This window comes from Ascaphus truei, chromosome 4, assembly GCF_040206685.1.
Source record: "Ascaphus truei isolate aAscTru1 chromosome 4, aAscTru1.hap1, whole genome shotgun sequence".
Taxonomy (NCBI): domain Eukaryota; kingdom Metazoa; phylum Chordata; class Amphibia; order Anura; family Ascaphidae; genus Ascaphus; species Ascaphus truei.
In genome coordinates this window covers 128,779,649-128,804,249 of record NC_134486.1, presented here as the reverse complement: position 1 = coordinate 128,804,249, position 24,601 = coordinate 128,779,649, and the positions used below count along the sequence as shown (strand labels likewise).

The following is a 24,601-nucleotide window of genomic DNA, read 5'->3' as shown; positions in this document are numbered from 1 at the left end:
AGGCAAACTGCCTATTCACTAAATATAATGGTCAGATAATGAGTGACATAATATTGACCTAATTATATTCATGCCCACATACTGTAGATGTTTTCCTTATCCTCGGATAGAACAGGCAGCCAATAACCACTGAGATCTAAAGGAACCTGATGATTATGCTGCTCGATGGCAAGATTTCTGGACATACCTCCAGCTGGTACAGAGTCTAAAACAGACAAAACGCCCATTCATTGTAACTTCCTTCCCGCTTCTCATTTTACCTTTAGCGTTTGTTTCAAATCCGAGGTCTCTCTAATCTTCCTATAGTCACTGATCTCAGCAGCCTGAATGACAGCTTTGGATTTCATCATCCAGTTCAGCAGCTCAACCGATTCCCCATCGAACCTGATCAAAAAGAAAAATAAGGGGAGAAAAGAGCATCAATGTTTGACATCAAATACATGTATTATGCACAGCCTTCTATGTGCCTAGATTACACCTGTGGTAAGGGATATCAAGCAGTACAGCGGGGCTACAGACGGTTCCTAGCTCCATAGACAATGACCTTTTAACTTTCCTATCTTTAATAGATATGCTTCTGAAGCACTTGTCTTTCAAACAATATACACACGCCATACCTATAATGCCCAGGACATACTTGAAAACGAAAGGTAACTCTCAATGTATTTCTTCGTGGTAAAAGATTTTATAAATAAAATAAATATAATAATGCAATACTTTTAGTACACATCTGTAACATCAGTTATGAGTTATGCCGTTACCACTACTGATTACCAATTATAACTACTATTTGCCATTTGTGGATCTGCCCAATTTCATGATTTTCTAGACTAGACTCCGGTTTCTCCTGACTTCTAAAAATCCTGTGTGGGAGACACTCTCTTATTAATACACAAGCAACACAGCGATAACTCACTTCACTCACAACACCTATTTGTCATAAGTCCCATATAAGGCACACAGAGAAATAAAATGGTTTTACTTGTTCACAATAACTCACTTTTTCTTTTCCTCAGTGTCTAGGTGGATTTGACTCTTCTTTGGTGGCGGTGGAGGGGGCAGCTGTTGCTTGGATAAATGAATAGCGCCGTGCTCTTTAACAGTCACGGTTTCTGTTACAACCTTGCGTGAGATTTGTGTCACCCCTAAAGTTGTCACTGCCTCAGTGACCTAAAAAAAAAAAGGAATAAAACATGGTGGCTTAGCTTCCATTAGCATGACATAGTCCCCGTCATCTGTTAATCTACACAATCACACGCTCATGACAAAGAAAAACATGGAATTGTGAATAGCATCACTGTCAAGCGTCAGTGATAATATATCCTGTATCACCGTGGAAAATACAAATCGTGGAAAGATCTAACATTCCAGGGATTCACATTAATTACATCTGGGAGGCCAGTCCCACTTCTTTCGGCTGAGCGCCAATCTTTCTCAACCCATAGCTACCAAACGATTCCCCGATGTCAGTGAACTTACCCTGATGTCCGGGCCATGACTGTAAAGGGGTAATTCAATAAACGGGGCACTAACGCGCATAAACGCCCATTGACTTCAACAGGAGTGTAATGAATAACTGAGACCCAGATGCACTAAACTCCGTTCGCCTAAATTAATACACAATGATCATAACGCAGTATTCACTAAGCCAATAACGTGACTTTAACCATGTCCAACGCCTATAACAAAATGGTTTAATTTGGAACGCCTATTATTCTAAATGATATGCATTCCATATTCAAAATCACAAATGGCTTCCTGATATAACTGGACTTATCTTCCATTAGCATGAAACAACAAGCGCACAATCCCAGCTATATAAAATCAAAAGGAGTGCTACTGAGTGTGGCCAAAACGTATACAACAAAAGACAGAAAAGCCCAATGCTACATCCAATGTGACAAAATATATAGTAAATAGTATATAGTTAAATACTTCAATAATAATATTCTCACTTGTAAGGGTCATTAAGTAAACCCTTTGGCCAAAGCGTTATAAGCCTGCAAGCCACGTCAAGGCATAACCAAATTTGCAGGTCCTAACACTAAACTGTGAAACTTCTCTTTTACCTCTGTTGGAGGGAGAATGAACACAGTGGGTCAGTCAATAAAGCAAAATGAAGGTTCTTTTTAAGGTTCTTTCATTTTGTTGTATGGACTGACCCACTGGGTCAATCTCCCTTTAACAGAGGTAAAAGAGAAGTTTCACAGTTTAGTGTTAAGACCTGCAAATTTGGTTATGCCTTGACGTGGCTTGCAGGCTTATAACGCTTTGGCCAAAGGGCTTAATTAAATGATCCTTACTTATCAGAATATTATTATTGAAGTATTTAACTATATACCATTCACTATATATTTTGTCACATTGGATGTACCATTGGTCTTTTCTGTCTTTTCTTGATGAAACAAGCAAGAATATGACAATAATATGCAGTACAGTTTGCAATGTGAACACTCTACTGCAGGCTCTTGGCCTTTTTAAATTAAACAAACTATAAAAAAGCAATTTTAGTCATTAGCTTTCATGAACACCCCAATAAGCTCACTTTCATGTCAGGTCACTTTTGGTGAGGGGCTTTATTGTATTTCCTGCCTTGCGTCCACCTTGGAAAGTCCATGAACATCCTAAACTAATACTATATACAATACATGTTTGTGTATGTATGGAAAGGATGCTCGAGGATTTCCCTATTTCACAGAATACCTGGTTAGTGTGGTCCTCCAACAATTGCACCAAGCCGTCCCATCTTTGGGCTATATCTTCCATGTCGCTCTTGAGCTTCCTAGAAGCCTTGCTGTTATTAACAAGCTGAACCACATCCTGTGCCATCTCATGGAGATTGTCCAAAGTCTGACGCTTCATTCCCAAGTCCTCCTTCAAAATCTAAAGAGCAAACATTAGACAGCCTAATTATTTACTCAGCTCTGCATATACCTATGCTCTATTATACACCGTACAACAACACAAGCTCACTGATTCACTGCTAAAATGAGCTTGATGGAGGGGATGGCTGTTACAGTGATTTGACCAAAGGCAAATAGAGCTGGCTAACGCCCAAAGTTAGTATCTCTCACATCAGACTGAGTGCTTAACTGAGTGGTGTCACCACTCAGATTTTATAGTTGTTATCTGTACTGATTGTTTATGTATCCATCCAATACTTTTTTCAGGGTCATTGTGTCATCTTCCAATCCTAATATATTAAGCCTAAAAAAAACCAGGATTCCAGGGAGGAAATAAAATAGCTACAGTAGATCAACTAGAACAGTATTTATTTAACTTCAATGATTGTGTGTGTGTGTGTGTGTGTGTGTGTGTGTGTGTGTGTGTGTGTGTGTGTGTGTGTGTGTGTGTGTGTGTGTGTGTGTGTGTGTGTGTGGTAAAGCACTCCTATTAAAGCAGCAATACTACACTCTCCTTTTTTTTTAAATGTAAAGCGTATGACAATGTGTAATTCTACAGTCTTACCTACGCTGGCTATCTTTTTGTGCTCCTGTTATAAATCTGTCAAAATCCCGATTGTGTGCCTAACGAAATGGCCGCCTTCTAACTTTGTGCTGCTGTCTGTGAAATTGTGCAGCTGATATGTAACATTATACATTATATTACTACATGTAAGTGTAACACATTATTGTTACAGCTTTCAGTCTGCTCTTTGAAATACCGCAACAGATCTGATTTTGATAGTTTCTTGTGAAAAAGCAGTGCTCAAAAAGGTGTAGCAGAGCCTGTTTCAAAAGTGGATGTGGATATGACTTTCTAAAAGGTTGCTATAGAAATCAAAAATGATCAGTACATTAAAAAAAAAAATATTAAAAATGGCATTAGGCATGACAAAAAATGCAGACCGTATTATCTAATACTACAGAACTGATTTCTTTATTTTTAAAAACACACACAAGATTGTTCACGTTTTGCTGCTTTAAGTGGAAACCAATGTGTCACACTTAATGGGGACCGAAATGTCTATCACCTTAATAAACACACATTTATGAAAATCCAAGGAGTGCTGGATCTCTTGTTCAATAGTATGTCCACACACCCACACACCCACACACACACAGATAGTGGTACAAAAAGCCATACACTGCATGTGAGAGATGTCAAACAAATTTAAGGTTTTTTTGGGTACTATCATCAAAGTCTTCTAAGAATACAGGTGTTCGTGGAACCACAGTTTGAGAATAAAATGCACTAGAACTTAAACAAGCCATAACAATAATATAAATATCAAGAACACTGTGATCTCTTTTTGAAAACTAAACAAGGGTTATGCTTGTGGAATGATGCTGCATCATAACATGAACTGTGAAACTCGCAATGCAGTTTGCAGAGGATTTCTGCTTTACAATAAACATGTTTGTTCTCTTTACCCTGTTCTGAAGGTTTTCACAGACTCCGTCTTGTACATTCTGTTCCTAACACAGAGTTAATGATACTTAATCCATGTTTAAGTGCAACTTTCTGGACTATTTTATTTCTTTTACTCTATGCCGTGTCTAATATCCTATACTCTGAAATGTAATGATGAATAGTTACTAAAAATACATTATGAATTACTGTATGTTTATCTTGCATCTTTTCCGTGCTGATGGGAATGTATGATAATGAATGAGTGAAGAATGCATAATATCAATAAGGACGTGGCAGAAAATGTGCTCATTAACTGTTGAAGATTCAGTTCTCTGGAGCAGCTTTCCCCTGCCTTGTCTCTAATAAAAGAGCGCATTCCATGCATAACAAAAACTCACCGCCAACCTCCGGACATTTACACTCAGCTCTGCTTGGTCTTTGAAGTTGCTCCTTTGGACTTTATTCAAAGACTCCTCTTCCTCAGTTAACCATGCCCTGAATAAGCACTGCAGAAGAGAACAGTATAGTTAGAGGTCAGATAACAGATTCATCCAGTTCTTTGGCAAAAATCCTTTTCTGGTTGGCTTGATGCCATACTTTACAACTTATATTGGAATGATTGGGGAAAAGTTATATCTGTCATTTTAAAACCGATGGGCTGACAGAATATGTATGACTGCAAACAGTGACAATCCAGTAGAGCCCATTAGGCTGTTGATGCTACAAATGAGTAATGGTTGACATTCTTGAGAAAGGTTGGAAAACACAAGGGAAATGGTGGTGAGGGTTGAACGTCACCTCAAGTCGAGGTCCGGGGGCCGACTGCTGCTGCCGGGAACCACCTCGGATGCTAAATGACAGTATTTTATTTATTTATAAAATATTTTACCAGGATATAATACATTGAGAGTTACCTCCCGTTTTCAAGTATGTCCTGGCCTCTGCCACCTCCAGGCCCCGGACACGAGGCCCAGCTCTTAGCCCGTGTTGGCAGCCTTGCTCCACTCACCATGTTTACAAATCAATTAAAAAAAAAATGATTTAAAAATACCAAATTGTGAAATTTGGGTCCAAAATAAAAGGCATCCATCACCCAAATCCAACTCCTTCAAACATGTCACTGGCATTAGTGCACTGTTTGGTCCTAAAAGGAATTGGCCTTTTGATATGTGTACTATTGTTATGCCATTTCCTGTACCGAGCCATAGCTACCAGGTCAACTTTTCCCATACCTGTTCTTCTAACAGCTGCTGCCAGAGGATGTGAATCTCCTGCAGTTTACTCCAGCGGTCTTCTGTCCAGCGGCAAACCGCTGCCCAGCGCTCTCCAAGTCTCTGCAATAGAGTGGGAGAGTATAAACCATTCTTTTATTCCCTGGCAGTAATGAAAACACAAGCTCCTCACACTAAAAAACATACACACTATTAGTTTTCTTACTTTCTTAACTTTCAGTTATCTTTACAATTTAGGCGGGCACCATACGCATGAACAAAAATATTCTACAATGTAAGCCACTGGGAGTTATTAAGATGGCTCCCTGCTTGATTAAGATCATCCATTGCAGGTTCTCGTGTTCGTGTTTTGAGACTTTGGCTTTTTGATGATTACTAGTCAAAATGAGCAGCCGCAGCAGCAGCAGCCGCAGCATCAATTTTCCCACTGTTTGTATATGATAAGTTCCTTCAGCTATTTGAAAATAAATAAATAAAACAGTAAATATTATCATATCCTCTATTTTCAAGCAGTCTATTTCTGCTGTTTTATGCTCAGTTTGATAAACTGCTGGATTCTTTACCTGTAAATAACATAATACATTATTGGCATAGATTTGTACCCACTGCTTGTAAAATATGGTCTCATTTCTACACTCTGTGTATGGATAAATGAAATAGATATACTGTACAGATATAATTTTATTTAAGGAAGCCAGCCAAAACTTTGACTCCACGTCAAAGGAAACATAAGAAAATAAGTAGTTACAAGCATACCCCGCATTAACGTACACAATGGGTCCAGAGCATGTATGTAAAACGAAAATGTTCTTAAAGTGAAGCACTACCTTTTTCCCACTTATCGATGCATGCACTGTACTGCAACCGTCATATACGTGCATAACTGATGTAAATAACGCATTTGTTACAGGCTCTATAGTCTCCGCGCTTGCGCACAGCTTCGGTACAGGTAGGGAGCTGGTATTGCTGTTCAGAACGTGCTGACAGGCGCATGCGCGAGCTGCCGTTTGCCTACTGGGCGATATGTCCTTACTTGCCAGTGTACTTAAAGTGAGTGTCCTTAAACCGGGGTATGCCTGTATTACATAATTTTATATATACATATATATATATATATATATATATATATATATATATATATATATATATATATATACCATAATACTGAGTTAAGTTATGGTGAGTAAAAAAAGTGACAAAAACCCTCCACAGGAAAGCAAATATGCAAATATAACTGTATGCTCATCTGCATGTCTTAGGCAGGTCTGCAACCCCGCCTTTCCCCATTATCACCCAGCATACAGCACTTCCACTGCAGCAAGGGATTCTGGGAAATGACATGCAAATGAGCACACAGTGTCACTTTTTGCCTCAATAACCATTTTTAACATGGTTCCCTATAGGCTTAAGCTTGCTGCATGGTCACAGCTTTGAGCACAGCCAGGGTTAAGGTGCATACCCAGAAAACCACCCACAGACAGCTGTTTCGACCTTGATGGGTCTCATCAGTGTGGGGTTGATTTTACTGGGAATGCAAGAGAGGCTATGGGATAGGCTATACCATAATGCTGAATTAAGTTATGGTGAGTAAAAAAAGTGACAAAAACCCTCCACGGGAAAGCAAATATGCAAATATAACTGTATGCTCATCTGCATGTCTTAGGCAGGTCTGCAACCCCGCCTTTCCCCATTATCACCCAGCATACAGCACTTCCACTGCAGCAAGGGATTCTGGGAAATGACATGCAAATGAGCACACAGTGTCACTTTTTGCCTCAATAACCATTTTTAACATGGTTCCCTATAGGCTTACGCTTGCTGCATGGTCACAGCTTTGAGCACAGCCAGGGTTAAGGTGCATACCCAGAAAACCACCCACAGACAGCTGTTTCGACCTTGATGGGTCTCATCAGTGTGGGGTTGATTTTACTGGGAATGCAAGAGAGGCTATGGGATAGGCTATACCATAATATATATATATATATATATATATATATATATATTAAAAAAATAAAAACATACACGTCGCCATCAAATAATTATATACGTGTCTGGAAAAGTCCAGTCAAGTTCAGCTAGCCTGGAAAGTTTCATGACATATTCCTATTAATTATTTTATTATCCCTTTCTGAACATTACACAAATGATATACCATGGCTCACATACATTCGTACAAGCAGTGGTTAAAGTATAATGGTGCTAAGGGATATGGAGCTACAATGATTTTTTTATTTACAAACTTTATTTACTTTCTAAAATAAATCCCATTTTTCTTGATAAGCATTTCCCTCCTTTCTATTTTATTTGTACATATACAGCTTAAATCTTTTTAAAATCTAGTGCCAAAAGGGCTTACCTACGTTACTACTACTAATTAACAGTCACCTAGACCAGCAGTGCGCAAACTGGGGGGCGCAAGATTAATCAGGGGGGGCGCGGGCCTTTGCAGAGACCCCGCGCTCTTCCCCCAAGGCATTTAAATTAATGCCGGGGGATCGCGTGAGGCCTCTGCAACTTCACTTACCTTCTCTTCGGCGACGCATCGCCATGGCAACACGGCGTCAAATGACGCAGCGGGGTCATGTGACGTCACATTGGCATGGCAACGTAACGTTACCCCGCGCGTCATTTGACACCAGGATCCTAAGAGAAGGTAAGGGATGGATTTTTGGGGGTTGTGGAGGTGGGTGAAGGGGGTAGTTGCCCCAGGGTGGGTGGTTAAGCCTACCAGGAAGGTTTCAGGAAGAGTTAATCCCTACCACTAAGGTCACGAAGGGGGTTAACTCCTCCCGCAGCCCTCCCCGTAGCCTAAGCACCCGCCCTGGGCCAAATACTACCTTCACCCAACCCCTCTACCCCCAATAAACCAGGCACTTGCATTTAACCCCTTCATTACCTTAACAGTTAGACGCTACGGGAATGAAGCTGAGGGTAAATTTATTTTTATTACATAGGATGGAAGCAGGGGGTCTTCGGAGCTAATATTAATGCTTGTCAGCTCCGGAGACACCCGGCTTCAATCCGATGTAGTAAAAATAAAACTATTCTTCGGTCACGTCGCGGATCCTGTCTCGCCCGATATGGAATGTGAGAGTTGCAGCCATGATGTGAATCTCGGAGCTACCCAAGTAGCTCAATTTCTCAAAAAATGCGAGTTTGCGCGTTTTTTTAACTACTGCCCGTTATTTCTGAGCGGGAGAGCTATCGATCGAGAAGAAGCAGGTCTCAAGCGAGTTTGGCATGTTATCGGAGCTTTCTGAATAGTTATACATGCAAACGTGCTCGAAAAGTGCTCAAAACTGTCGATAACTCGCTTACCAAAGCTACTAGAATTGGCCCCATAGTGTTAACGTAATGCTGGGACCTGCGGTGCTACTGTACTTTTATCACAGCTGCAGTTTGCATTGGGAGGTGTATTCATAATACAAACGTATCTGACGTGAGCTGGCATTACATTCTTTCTTATACAAACAGAACTCAAGCACTGTACGTGCCGCTGTGCTGCGGAAAGTATTACTGCACATTTTTGTCTTCTCAATGTACATTGTGGAGCATATTCAAAATGCAATCTTTGAAAATATTTCTTAGATCTTCTTCTGAATTGAATTTGTTAAAATACGACAGCATAATATTTTTTAAGGCGCCAAGAATTTAAAGCAGCAGTTAATGCTGAAAGCCTTTTTTTATTTCATTTTTATTTGTGTGTTTTGTTTTTTGAGCGATCTCTCTGTGCCCTTGCTGTTTTCATTTTTTTAAATCAATTGCCTCGTTCAGGAGATATAAACTTTCAAATATTACATTTCGGGGAAGCTCTACCACGGTAACCTCACAACATAGAGATCAAGTTTTTTTTGTTGTTTTTTTTAACACATAAAAAATTAATAAAAATAAAGAAAACCTGGATACGCTCAGGAGTGTGGCTTTAAGAGTCTGATCTACTGTATTAGATCAAAGAACAGAGTTGTGGTGAACACTCTCTCTGCTGCCCCATGTGCAGGAAGTGGGGGGTGTGGAATGAAAGAACGTCAACATGGCTCAGTAGTTTTCTCTGCATGGACTGAAGAAGTCAAACTGTTTCATTTTCAAGGAATGGAAATAACACAGGAGTGGCTAAAAAAACAATTATAAAATGGCAGACTTTGCAATCATATTCAGATAGCTCATATCTGTTTGAGAAGGAATCACATGTGATTGCTCTGTTGCCTGCTATCATTTGTCAACCCTTGATTAAACACAAAATACTGGTTTAACTTAACCCTTTTAGAGCACTGCTGCTTTTCATATTACATGTTTGTTTAAATATTCTGGGCAATGGTTTGAAAACTTCACACAATCCCTATGTTAACCATTGTGGAGTTGGTGAATTTTCAAAGTATACCTCTGCAATACTGTACGTGCCTAGAATAACCAATGAACATAAATTGTGTAAATGTGCGTGGAACCACAACTCACAATAAAGTTACTCACCTGCAGTTGTGTTTCCAGCGCAGCTGTGGCTCCTTCACCACTATTTTCATCAACAATGACCACCATATGAGTTAAGGAGTTAACCTTCACCTGCTCAGTCTCAAGGTCACTCTGCAATTTCTAGGAAATAAATTAGAGTCAAAATGGTGCTTAACTATTGTCATCCCCAGTGACGAGTTTAATTGTGTTTCGTTTGAAGCTTAAAGCAGCCATCTCTCTCCCATAAAAATGTTTTAATGTTACATCGATCTGGCGGTCACCAGGATCACTAGCACTCCAGATATGTTTTCGGATCAGGCATCGCAGCTAATGAGTAATGGCAATATTGCTATGACGTTCAAAGAAATCAGAGGGAAAAATTTAGGTGCCCCTAAACCAGGCCTGCACTACTCCAGTCCTCGAGGGCCGCAAACAGGACAGGTCTTCAGGATATCCCCATTTCAGCACAGCTGGCTCAATTAGTGGCTCAATTAGTGGCTCAGTATGACTGAACTAGGGATATCATGAAGACCTGGCCTGTTTGCGGCCCTCGATGACTGGAGTTGTGCAGGCCTGCCCTAAACGCAGGGGGTCCAAGTACAAGAAAAAAGCAAGAGCTGGGTGCTAAAGGCAAAAAAATCCTAGTCAAGGAAAAGCACCATGTAAAAGGGAGCCAAGCACACCAAACAGAAGAAAACAAATCAAAGTGTAGCAAAAAAAAAGGTCATTAATGAAGAAATTGTAACACATCTGTAATCTACTAGTCATTCTGTAGCAATTTCTCATTTCTATAAAGCAATCAGATACCATTTTGCTTATATAGGAAGAACCAGGGTTGTGTGGTCATATCACAAAGTCAGTGACGTGATTGAACGTGTTTTTGATTTCACATATATATTCTTACCACTGTCAAAATATTTATTTGCTCTTACCCTGCTGTGCGTCAGGTGACCCCACTTCAGGTAAGCTTTTTTATTTCTAAAATGGGGAACTGTTACATTAAAGTTTTGGTCGTCCCTTTCTACAATGCGGAAAATTATTCACTGGTATAAAAAAAAAAACTATTTGAACCATTTCTAATATTTGTTTCACAATTTAGGAAACACAATAAAAAGTTAAGTAAAGACGAAATGTGGTGCTTAAAACTGCATACGGGAACATGCTGCTTTCTACAAGGTGAGCTTTAAAACATATACAGTATGATCAGTTACTAAATACACAAAGTGCCTTCAATTTTACATATTGATCTGGTGGTCCCAGTGGGTTTGTAAAAATATTAATGTCAAACCATGTGAAATACTTTATTTCCCTTCAATACTTTATAATTGGCCATGATCGCCGCAACTCGAGACTCAATTCCATATTCTTCCCTCAGCTGGGTACAAGTCTCTAAATTGACCTATAGGAAAAGTAGTAGGATGCTGATGAAGTGGAAATGATGTATAAGATCCTGACCATACACAATGTATTTATTTTACCATCATGATATTCAAATCAATGGTCTCTGTGGTGACAATAAAATTACTGAAATACCGATCCATAGATAAAGTATTAGTAGCAGATTTGGTACTGGAGAAATACAAATTTGTTTTAAGCTGTGATACCTTTCAGTGAGTGGACCAACATAAATGTTCTTTGTAGAACTCAAGTGTACAGAGCTTTCAGAACCTCATAGGCTTCTTCTTCAATTGTATCCGTGAAGATAGCTATGAGGTTTTAAAAGCTCTGTGCACTTTTGTTTCATCTACGAAGAACTCTTGTTTGTCAGGTAAAAGATATATATATAAAATAAAAATGAATAGATACAGTTCTGTGGCTAACAAAATGCTTTTATTCGTGCGAGCTTTCGAGATACACTGATCTCTTCTTCAGATCAGTGTATCTCGAAAGCTCGCACAAATAAAAGCATTTTGTTAGCCACAGAACGGTATCATCTATTCATTTTTTATTATTTTATATATATATATATATATATATATATATATATATATTATATCATTTTTTATTTTATATATATATATATATATATATATATATATATATATATATATATATAGTGAAGTGTGCTTACTTTGTGTTCTTCAATCTGCTTCTTAAAGGACTCAAAATCTTCACTAACGGACTTGATATCCATCTTCTGAATCCGTTCTTCAGTGACAGTCAACCAATCAGACAATTGGTCCAGTTGTTTCCTTTGCAACTCCATCAACACTTCATGTAGGCTTCCCGGAGAGAGAATAAAATAAACAGGTCATATCAGGTACAGTAAATACATAATTGTTTTTGCTAGATAAGATCTCCATAATTAATTCACATGTCCTAGACAGGCATTTCACCTTGTAAGACATGTCAGTACAATATCTGGATGCAGTACAAGTAGAAAGGATTCTGGGAGAGAAAACACCAAGATATTTGAAGAGAGAAACAGACTGCGTGTTCTAACAAAAATGTAATACATTTAGCAAAGAGTGATAAAGAGGACATGTATTTTACACTGCGGTCTTCTCTTCCATGATCCTGCATGAGATTACATTAGCAATATACACAGTATCAACAATGGAGAGGACTGGCACATTTTAATTACGCTGCAAATAAGGCACTTAAGCAGTGTAACTTGAATGTGCACAAAGATATGGGAGTTAGATGCACTAAGAATTAGGATATTGTTATGATTTGTTGCAACACTAGAGCAGTGCTTTTCAACCCTTTTTTGGTTAAGGAATCCTATAATTATATTGTGAAATTCTGCGGAACTCCAACCCTCTCTAATAGCGTGTCTGAGATCAGATGCATTGTAAGGAACCCCAACCCTCTCTAATAGCGTGTCTGAGATCAGATGCATTGTAAGGAGCCTCAACCCTCTCTAATAGCGTGTGCGTGATCAGATGTATTGTAAGGAACCCCAACCCTCTCTAATAGCGCGCCTGAGATCAGATGCATTGTAAGGAACCCCAACCTTCTCTAATAGCATGTCTGAGATTAGATGCATTGGAAATTCTTCTGTAATTAGTAAATTTTTCAAATGACCAGAAAATTGCAGGGATCCGTTTTGGAATGCCCGCGGAACCACGGTTGAAAAACACTGCACTAGATTCTCCATTACCATATTTTGTTAAATCAACACATGAACCTTTAAGCTGGAGAAACATTTTCTGTAAAAGAATAAATGCAACCTGTAACAACTTAAACACAGCATTTTTCTTCTTATTGTGTACAGTAATAACATGTAAAAGCACAATCCAAGCCATATTTGTCTTCTTGTAACAGTATTGACACAGGGTGTCTCCGTAGCTGAACCCCATTAATTTCAGCTCCGGGGCCCCCCTGCTTCAATCCACTGTAAAAATATATTTTTTTTAGTTTTGCAAAAACAAAAATCGCCGGCTTGGATTGCCGCTTTAAAAACTATATGCAACTCACCGGGACTGCCTGTCCATACTCTCAACACGCAGAGCTTCCCAGCGAGAATTCAGCAGCGTCATCTGCTCCTGAATCTCATTCTCTTCTTCAACAGACAGGTCACCTTGAGCTATCAACTGGTTTCCAGCTTGCAGGACATTGCCTACGCTGCTCTGGTGTGCTGTTAGCTCCATCATAAAAGCCTAGAGAAAGGAGACATCATCTAAGCATTAGAAAGTAAACATCCAAAGTGCTTAGTGTGTTCGTATTGAATGCACAAATCCGTGGGTTCAGTTCTTGTACAGGACAATGGCTCGCTCTGTTGATCTCGCTAAATTCAGTTTATCACGCTGTGGGTTTGATGATTTTTAACATATTTATTGGTAAAGTATTGTAATATATATATTTTTTTAAACTCAGGTTTATAAAGAAAGGTTTACAGATAAAGGGTTGGTCTCCACTAAGATTGATGTCAATAATGAAGATGCATTCGACCTCTTGTTTCAGGCCAAATGAACATTTATAATAAAAAAAGATTCCAAAGCCGCCATCTTGCTCATCATCTCCAATGTACTGGTGGATTGAGAAGGCTCAATACAAACATAGATTGTGTACCAGACATAAAAAAAACTGGACTAAGGACTCCAAAGGACTCTACATCTAAATAGTGCAATGGGCAGATCCTTGCCAGATCAACCATATAGAATTTGTGAAGTTCCTAACCTTGTTACGTTGCTTTCTCAAGTGATAACCATCAGTACGTCTCTAAGTCCCTCCTAAGTCCCTCTCCTCTGTTCATTCCACACATTAAGATTGCTGAATATACCCCTAAGTTTTGTGGTACCTTGCCCTGATTTCTCAAGTAGTTAAATAGAGCAGCAGGTGTTGGAGATGAGCTATTCCACATGTATATTATGCAATGTACTGGGCTCTGTCTGAGGCAGATATATAGTCAGATATATCTGGCTTACGATCTGCATCATACATATGAAACCTGATTACATTTATTACATTCACATGGACAAAAGACGGGCAAAAAAATCTTCACACATTTTGGCACCATAATACGGAGCATATATTGAACATCAATATAATATGGTCGTCTGCCAACTAACTGCAGCATAATTGTTCAGGAATCTGTTAATGTCCTTTGCACTGGGTGACTGTTTCAGACTCCCTGTTCAAGGCTGCGTTGCCAACTACAGTAAACTGATTAAGTCACTTTCCAGACTAGGAAATGACAGAAAACAGATCAGTTACAGTGTGAACGGTTAGGGAGGGCCAACAGTTCAGAGGACATTACATTCCTATATGTAATATGTAGTATGGCAAAAAGACAAGAGCTGTAAACCAAGGTGGCGAGGAACCAAGCCTGATTTTCATCTAAAATTGGCATTGATGGCCTCTTTAAATACATCATGCTACTGGGCCGAGGAATGCAAGTTCTATTACGTACTGGGTTTTTTTCTTCTTTTTTTTAAACCTTTGTATCTTGTAACACGTCTGTTTCAAATGCTTCATATATCCACGCTTAACAATAGAAAACACTAAGGAATGCATCCTCATGTATGACATGGCTTCCAATGTTTAATTTCATTTTCTGATGAGTCAAACAGTATTTGGCCTGCAAATATTCAAGTTCTGGGTGTAGACATGCAAATGAACCCTGCATCACTTTTTAGCTTCTCAAAATCCTTTTTCAACATGAATCTCTCCAAATCTTTACGTTTCTGCAAATAATCCAGCTTCAACAGCCAAACCTGCGGCAAGGTAAGCAGGCAATCCACGTCTACCACCACCACCACCACCACCGTTTATGGGATCTAAATAAATCTAGACCAAATAAACCAATTATCAACACTGACATTTCTGTTTACCTATATAATCTATCCTTAAAAGGTAAACAAAAGCAGAATACCCTCCTAAAGGCTGATGCTCTGTCCTTTTGGGCTCAGTTTGAGCTCGTTCACAGACTCTGCATTGTAAAGCTAGTAGAAGCTGGTAACGGGGCCAGCTGCAGGGGCGAGAACTGGGTGATGGGGCCAGGCTCGTCACATCCCTCAGCGGTTAAACTTGTGGGCCCATCTCAGAGCATCCCGGACATGCTTTCCCCGCAAAAAGTGGTGGGCCCATGCAGGGCTGCACTAATGATACCCACCCCCTGCAATTGTATTGTTCCAAGAAAATCCCTTCAAACATGATCAAATCTGTTAAACTCACCTCATGGGTGGCAAATTGCTGTTTAACTTCCTCCACATCATCAGATACATCATCCTGCTCCTGAAATGTGTCCTCTGCCATAAGCAGCCAAGTGAGAACATCTTCCAGGGCCACCTGGTAGCTGTCCAAATCCATCTCCACTTCTGTTACTGTACTGGGGGTCGGCGGACTTGAATATCCGTACTGCTCTACAGAGGACTAAAGTGGGAATAAATATATATTTTTTTTATTTTAAACTTACACAAGCATAAAACATTTTTTAGTACTGGACATTTAGGGAAATATTTACTAAGCAGTCAAGACAATGGGCTGTAAGGTGTCTTGCAGCAAAGGAAGGTGTCTTTTCGCAGAAGACTTTTTATCAAACATGGGTCCTAATCGCAAGTGTTGTTTTGACAAGTAGTTTATTCTGTAAAAGTACTGTTTCATAGCCATCACATGGCTGGACTAGAGCGGTATCATTGATATTTATTTTCATATAGCGTAGAATTGAAATAAATAATAAAATAGCACAACGAGGAACAGAAGGTAATGCATTGAAACGTCTGCGAGAAAAGATGAAGAAGAAGCATGAAAATGTAACTCCTCGCTGAATGGCCGGTGCAAGTCAACTTAGACAAAGGGTTGTGGCAAATATGACGGAATAAAAAAAAAATATTACAACAAAGAACAACAAACTCAAACAGGATATTAGGAAGGATCTATGGTTTAGTATGTATATAAAATAAACAAACCATGGAAAACAAATTACCTCTTTGTATTAGCAGGACCAAACAAGGCCCTATTGTCCCAGGCAGATCTAGAATACTACGAATTAGGCTAGGTCCCCGCTGGCGCTGAGCACGCTCATGCTTGGAGAGCGCTCCAAGCATGAGTGCCGGGTGTCCTGCTTGTACGCGCGCGCAGGGAACGGGCATTCCGGGTAGTTGAGCGCGCGGGTAAGTATAGTTTTTTTGTTTACCTAAGTGCCAATCGCAGCTGAGCGTGTGTGCATGCACGGGGACTTAAATATATCTATATATGTAAGTCTCCTCCGCAAGTGCCGCCCGCTCAGCACGATCAGCGCTAGCGGGGACTTGGCCTTAGATGATCGGTATATACTAGAATTAAATCTGCCATTGGCATCTATATTTCAATGTTGATACTTGAATGTGATGGTGATCTCAGGATATACACAGTATGAGTTTAGGGCACAGTTATGTGCTCCAAGGAAACCATTTTAGTCCTCTACTACAGCAGTGCGTAAACTGAGGGGGGGGGGGGGGCGTGGCGTCTGTAAACTTACTTACCCGGCTCCAGTCACACGTCTCTATGACAACGAAGCATCAAATGACGCCTATTGCCATAGAGACGTGATGTCAAATGACGCCACGGGTCACATGATGTGACGTCACATAACCCCGCAGCGTCATTTGACGCAACATTAGAGGCGAGGGGGGCGTGACCGAGGAGGAGAGAAGGTGGGGGGCGCAGTGCAGGGAGTTTGCGCACCGCTGATCTACTATATATTTTGGAATATATCTGGTCTGTTCGCTATACATTTGGACACCTCTCAAGATATTGTAACAACATTTTACATGATGGTTCGTCATATCAAGGAGTACATTTTTGTCTATGTTTGGATATAATTCACAAATGACACCAGCAATGACATCACAAATGACATGATCCCATCGCACAACTCTCAAGCTACCACTTAATCTTGGACACTCTGAAAATCCAATTTGCAACACAAGTAAAAATTCAGGAGCAGCCAAAGTTCTTTAATAGTGCGAGATCATTGGTTGGGACGAGAGAACAATGTCCCACAGACATGCATTAGAGCCTCTCGATCGGACACTTCCGTACCTCAGAGGTGAAGAAACTATAATGGGAAGAGTTGTTGTTTTAGCCGGGGATTTCGCATTAACAAACTATAAAATTATCCATTTACAAATCTGTATTGTTTGGTTTCTTCGAATTCCCCCGCAGCGCCGGGTACTTTCAGGTACTAATCTACGGCAGGGGTGCTCAACGCCTGCAGGTTGCTGCAAGCCCCCACAACAGGACAGGTTTTCAGGATATCCCAGCTTCAGCACAGGTAGCTCAATCAGAGGCTCAGTCAACGATGGCACCACCTGTGCTGAAGCAGGGATATCCTGAAAACCTGACCTGTTGGGGGGCTTGAGGACTGCCGTTGAGCACCCCATGTCTACGATTTCAACCAGTGTTTAACGAATGAAATATGCTCTTTTGGTATACAGTTTTAAAACGCGTGTCTCTATGTTGAATGTGAGGACTTGTTACTATCACCCCATAAATATACAGTTAGGTTCGGAAATAATTGGACACTGATACAAGTTTTGTTATTTCGGCTGTGTACCAAAATAAATTCAAGTTACAGTTAAATAATGAATAAGGGCTTAAAGTGCAGTCTGTCAGCTTTAATTTGAGGGTATTCACATCCAAATTGGAGAAAGGGTTTAGGAATTACAGGCATACCCCGCTTTAACATACGCAATGGGACGCATGTATGTAAAGCGAAAATGTACTTAAAGTAAAGCACTACCTTTTTTCCACTTTACAATGCATGTACTGTACTGCAAACATCATATACGTGCATAACTGATGTAAATAATGCATTTGTAACCAAAATAAATACAGTAGGCTTTATTGAAATAAAATCTTTAATGTCAGCTGATTTTTCTTATAAGTGCTGACAGATACAACATGGATGAACGGAAAATTATTTTAAAAATATGTAGAAAGGCTGAAGGAGATACTGTACAGTATTTTTACTGAAAGGGCATGAAGGTGAGGTGCATTTATTTGACTGATATATTTTTGGGACTTTGATTGGTGACTTTGGTGAAAACAGTACAGTACAATACTGTACAGTAAAGTGGTTTACAATGCTGTGCTTCCTTAGGCCGCGCGTATAGTGCCCGCGACCGGCGACGTCACCCATACCCGCTAGCGAAAGTTATATTTCGCTTTGCGGCGGCGGCGGCGCGGGCTCCCGGGCATTTGATTTGTTCAGGGGGTGTCACTTAAGGCGACATCCCTTGAAAAATCAAATATTCCCGGCTTCCAAAGTCCGCTCTGTCGCATTTCCGCTGTCGCGCTTACTATAAGCGCACGCGACGGCGGCAATGTGATTGTTTTTGGGCGGCATCGCCGGTTCTATACGTACGACCTTACTCAGGTCCTTGATCAGCTTGGCTTACACGCATGCACTCCCTTAGTCACGCATGCACTCCCTCAGTCACGCACGCACTCCCTCAGTCACGCACGCACTCTCACTCAGTCACGCACGCACTCTCACTCAGTCACACACACTGTCACACACACACACACACACACTCAAACACACACACACACAAGCACAGAATGCAGTAGAAGAGCACCTCCTCCTCACCCATAGCCCGTTGCTCACATGCAAAGTTCCGCTCTACAGCAGCAGCAGCAGCAGCAGGCTAGAGCGAGCTCTGAGAGGAAGGAGAGGGAGGAGGAGGAGAGCGGAGGGAGAAGAGCCAGGAGCTGCAGTGCGGGTGAAATCACTGCTATATCTGCTGATTGATGGCACGCCCGATCTCCCCGTTCCCCCTGCGATCTGGCCCCGTTCGCCCTTACCTGCACTCCCGCTCAGTTAGGGATCCCAATGAAGGAGGTTGCAGTATTGATGAGGTGCGCACACACGCCACCCCCTGGTGTCCGTACTCGCAAAGCACGCGTACGTACACAGGGGTATGCTGCAACTAAAAATAAATGTACGTACTTGCGAGTGTACGTAAAGCGGGTGTACTTAAAACGGGGTATGCCTGTACATCTCTTTAATATGCAGCCCCCTCTTTTTCAAGGGACCAAAAGTAATTGAACAATTGACTCAAAAGCTGTTTCATGGACAGGTGTGGACTATTCCTTCGTTATTTCATCATCAATTAAGCAGGAAAAAGGTCTGGAGTTGATTCCAGGTGTGGCATTCACATTTCGAAGCTGTTGCTGTGAACCCACAACATGCGGTCAAAGGAGCTCTCAATGAAAGTGAGACAGGCCATTCTCAGGCTGCAAAAAAAAAGAAAATCCATCAGAGAGATTGCAGGAACATTAGGAGTGGCCAAATCAACAGTTTGGTACATCCTGAGAAAAAAAGAAAGCACTGGTGAGCTCTGCAACACAAAAAGGCCTGGACGTCCACGGAAGACAACAGTGGTGGATGATCGTAGGGTCCTTTCCATGGTAAAGAAAAACCCTTTCACAACATCCAGCCAAGTGAATAACACTCTCCAGGAGGTAGGCATATCATTATCCAAGTCTACCATAAAGAGAAGACTTCATGAGAGCAAATACAGAGGGTTCACCACAAGGTGCAAACCATTCATAAGCCTCAAGAATAGAAAGGCCAGATTAGACTTTGCCAAACAATATCTTAAAAAGCCAGCCCAGTTCTGGAACAGCATTCTTTGGACAGGTGAAACTAAGATCAACCTGTACCAGAATGATGGGAAGAAAAAAGTACGGAGAAGCCTTGGAACGGCTCATGATTCGAAGCATACCACATCATCTGTAAAAACACAGTGGAGGCAGTGTGATGCCATGGGCATGCATGGCTTACAATGGCACTGGGTCACTAGTGTTTATTGATGATGTGCAAAAGACATAAGCAGCCAGATGAATTCTGAAGTTTATAGGGATATATTGTCTGCTCAGATTCAGCCAAATTCAGAGAAGTTGATTGGACGGCGCTTCACTTTACAGATGGACAATGACCCAAAACATACTGCGAAAGCACCCAAGGAGTTTTTTTAAGGCAAAGAAGTGAAATATTCTGCAATGGCCGAGTCAATCATCTGATCTCAACCCGATCGAGCATGCATTTCATTTGCTGAAGACAAAACTTTAGGCAGAAAGACCCACGAACAAACAACAACTGAAGACAGCTGCAGTAAAGATCTGGCAAAGCATCACAAAGGAGCAAACCCAGCGTTTGGTGATGTCCATGCGTTCCAGACTTCAAGCAGTCATTGCCTGCAAAGAATTCTCGACAAAGTATTAAAAATTAATATTTTATTTATGATTGTGTTAATTTGTCCAATTACATTTGAGCCCCTGAAATAAGGGGACTGTATATGAAAATGGTTGCAATTGCTAAATGTTTCATACGATATTTTTGTTCAACCCCTTGAATTAAAGCTGAAAGTCTGCACTTCTATTGCATCTCGGTTGTTTCATTTCAAATCCATTGTGGTGGCGTACAGAGCCAAAATAATGAAAATTGTGTCAGTGTCCAATTATTTCCGGACCTAACTGTAGGTAAGGGCACTTTGTACATGCTAAAAACACGTCATTTAAGGGCATTGACATGTGGGTGATTTACAAGCAATAATCTAAACATCCTTTCGTTCCATATATATTACATAAATGTCAAACCAGCCACATTAAAGATAAGACCATTTTCTCCAAGTTCCTTGGAAAGTCACCAGACTTTACTACATCATAGGCATTGCAACAGATTAAAAGCTTCAATCCTGTGTATACTCCTATGCAAAAGCACTGCCCATATGTGCTCCCAAGTTTTCCTTTCATACAGATCAGCACATCACTCTCATAAGCGAACTGGAAAAGCTGTTCAACGTCTCCAATAAACTACATAACGCTTAAAACATTAATTTTGTTACATGGACGAGTGATTTATTGCAAATTCAGTATACTGTACATTGCTTTTCTAAGTCACTGCTGCCTTAAAGAGTTCATAAAAATAAATGATCGTTAAAGATTTATATAAACTATAACAAAGCCTTTTAAAGCAGCAATCGGCACTGTTCAACTACAAGATAGATTTTGTGGTATTTATGGCGATTACTGGCTATGCACTTCTGTAACTCAGGCTGTGCTAAAAAGCTGTGTCCGGCTGTGTCCAGCGTGCGCTCGTGACCGTGCGCGTGACGTCACCCGCCTTTTAGCTGCAGCGATTTGTGGCCTGGGTAGACACGACGGGGAGGCATGTCGGGGGGCATGTCAGAGGGCGTGGCCGTGACATCACAGAGCGGTTCGACCAGTGGCTCACATGACCCAGCTGCCACGACGAGGAATTAAATGTATCCGATTCTTTGCGCACCGCGCACCTGCGTGCGGTCCATGGCCACGATTGTTGCCTTGAGGCATTTTTATCGCGCGCACTGCTCCACGCGGTCTTGCCGACCATGGACCCGGTATCCGGCCATGTTTTTAGTACACAGAAATTACCCGGATCTGGCACAGGGTGCTGGCACCCGGTGGCGGGTACTAGATACTTCCGTCCTGCACTGCTCTCTCGGTTCTCCTCCTCAGTCCCCCGCTTTCCTTCTGGGCAACGGGAGATGCAGACGGAGAACGGCAGGTGCAGAGCAGGGTAGCAGAGGAGGAGGACAGCAGCCGGCGGCGGAGGGAAAGGAGGACGTCGGCAGGAGGCAGAGGACGTCAGCTAGTGGTAGAGGGAGAGGAGGACGTCGGCCAGTGGTGGCGGGAGAAGAGGACAAAAGATTGTGGGAGCGGAGCAGGGAGACAGAGCAGGACAGACGCGGAAGAGCGCACAGTAGCAGCGGCAGACACCAGAAGTCAGTGAAGACTTCTGGGTCGGACCGCTGGGGCATGCTCCTCCCCAGCCGTCCTGCTCTGCCTATCTGCTCCTCTCACGCAATCCTCTGTCCTCCTCTCCCTCCACCACCAGCTAATGTCCTCTGCCGGCTAACGTTCTCCTCTCCCTCAACCCCCGTTGTTGTCATCCTCCTCCTCCGCCTGCTGACGTTCTCCTCCTCTCCCTTCACTGTCCGCTGTCATCCTACTCCTCCCCAAACCTACCCGGATACCCGGCCAGGTCATTTTTATTTTTCCCCCGGTACCTGGTATATTTTAGTACCCAGTACATCACTATTACCCACCATAACATATTTAATGTTGGTTGAAACCTATCCCAGCTTCGGAATTGCAAAGCCAGTACAACCAACCTCACACTGATGAGATCCAAAAGGTCAAAACAGCTGTCTGTGAGTAGGTTTACTAGCTATGCACTTCTTTATCCCAGGCTGTGCTGAAAAGCTGTATAATACGGCAGGTGTAAGCTTATAGTGCTCCATGTTAAAATGGACAAGTAGTAAAAAGTGACACACTGTGTGCTCATTTGCATGTCATTACCCAGAATCCCTGGTTGCAGTGGAAGCACTGTATGCTCAGAGATGATGGGGAAAAGCAGGGTTCCAGACCAGTTTGTGAAATGCAAATGTACCCACAAGTGGTATTTTTATTTGCTGGTATTCTTTGAAACGGCGATTTGGATTTTTGCTCCATTTTCCACTCCATGAATAATAAGACCTGAAAACCAGTATGGATTGATCAGAGCAGCAATCTTTTCTGCGTGCTCCAAAAGGAAATATATTAAAACATTTAAAAAAAAGACGTTTTACTACTATTGGAGTCCCTATGTTGATGCAACCCATTTCAGGAGTCATACTCTGAAGATCTAGCGTGGTGATCCACACACACACCATCAGAAAGTGTTACTATTTCAATTTTGGGATCAATAAAGCTACACATTAGCTGGCACAAACGTCTATAAAAGAGAAAAAAAAGATAAAGGGGAATCAGTACTCAAAGAGAAGTAGTCACAATTTTATTAAACAGGCAATTTTTATTCTAAATCACTTTACCAAAATTTAAAAAATTATAAAAAATAAAATGCAGAAAATTGCACGGTGAGAAATTGCATAAAAAGAGGAATGGCCATGGAGGAGGACCTGAGGAGAGGCTGAAACATCGCCCACCACTGAGACTGTTATACAGCGTCGGAATCGCCCTTCATATGGTACCCTAGAGACCACACTTGACTATGGGAATTACATTACAGTGAGACATTCCAATTAGGCTCTTGAGCAGTGATCTTCCGGTGGCACTTTCCACGTATTGTTCTCAGTGAACTTTAAAAAAAGGGACATTCCTTTGTGTTATGCTTATTTGGCTACGCTGTTTTTTCAATGCAACAAGTTTAAGTAATCTGGACACTTTTGTAGAGTAAACACAAGCACTTTATAGGTGTGGATTGCTAAGTGACATATGTCCCTTTTTTTAATTTTTTTGCTTTTTTGCCTTTTCTCCATTATTTTTTTTCATATATAAGTGATAAAGTGGTTAAGAATCCTTTTCTTTTGAAAATAAAATGCCTATTATGCAATAAAACAGTGAAAAATGATCTTTGAGTGCTGATTCCCCTTTAGGTTTCCTTTTTTGGATTATTTTTGGGGTTCTTAGAGGGATAAGGGAGCTGGGAATTTCAAGCACCGTTAGTGGTCTTCCCGTCGTAATTAACTTTGTAGGGATCATCGCTGGGTTCCTTTTTATATGCCATAAAACAAGGTTTTACATTTTAGTGGCGCTTAATAAAGTCGATCTTTTTATACTATACGAGAAAGAAGTTCGCAATGATATTAATCTCCTGTGGTCCACTGGCATATTATGTGACATGTGCGTGCAATAACAGGTTTGCATCTTGCTGAATGAAACTGGTACAATAAAGCTGGACTCTCATTGTTCATGAATGTGTTTGTGTGTTTTAGAATTATTTCATCCACACAAACAGTGCTCCTTTCATTTGTCCTCGGCCCCATGATTTCTGTTGGCGGCCCTGGCCTTTGTCAAGGATGCCACTCATGTACCTGAATTGCAGCGGGCCTTCCCTTATCGAGTTAGATAGCACCGGTATCAATATCTTATATATTCTTTCATTTTTGGTGTGCAACATTTTCCAACATTACATAGCCACCAATTCAGAAACCTGAATAAAATTATTATTTTGTTTGGTTTGCAACACGCCTAGGAACATGTAAATGACATTCTGGAATGCCCTTCCCCTCAGTACCCGACTAGCACCCTCTCTATCCACCTTTAAGACCCACCTTAAGACACACTGGCTTAAAGAAGCATATGAATAGCACTGTGGA

General features: G+C 41.1%; 1 protein-coding gene across 8 annotated transcripts in view; it reads right to left on the bottom strand.

The window, feature by feature from the left end:
* The window catches only part of UTRN (utrophin), a 678,467-nt gene that overhangs the window by 503,043 nt on the left and 150,823 nt on the right, over nucleotides 1–24,601 (bottom strand). For all 8 annotated transcript variants that reach the window (XM_075596593.1, XM_075596597.1, XM_075596594.1 and 5 more), the window contains 9 exons: nucleotides 15,651–15,848; nucleotides 13,452–13,633; nucleotides 12,103–12,253; nucleotides 10,053–10,172; nucleotides 5,586–5,687; nucleotides 4,752–4,859; nucleotides 2,704–2,883; nucleotides 1,001–1,170; nucleotides 261–384 (listed from right to left, as the gene is read on the bottom strand). In XM_075596593.1, coding sequence (XP_075452708.1) covers nucleotides 261–384; nucleotides 1,001–1,170; nucleotides 2,704–2,883; nucleotides 4,752–4,859; nucleotides 5,586–5,687; nucleotides 10,053–10,172; nucleotides 12,103–12,253; nucleotides 13,452–13,633; nucleotides 15,651–15,848 — 1,335 coding nt within the window. The remainder of the gene's footprint in view (nucleotides 1–260; nucleotides 385–1,000; nucleotides 1,171–2,703; nucleotides 2,884–4,751; nucleotides 4,860–5,585; nucleotides 5,688–10,052; nucleotides 10,173–12,102; nucleotides 12,254–13,451; nucleotides 13,634–15,650; nucleotides 15,849–24,601) is intronic.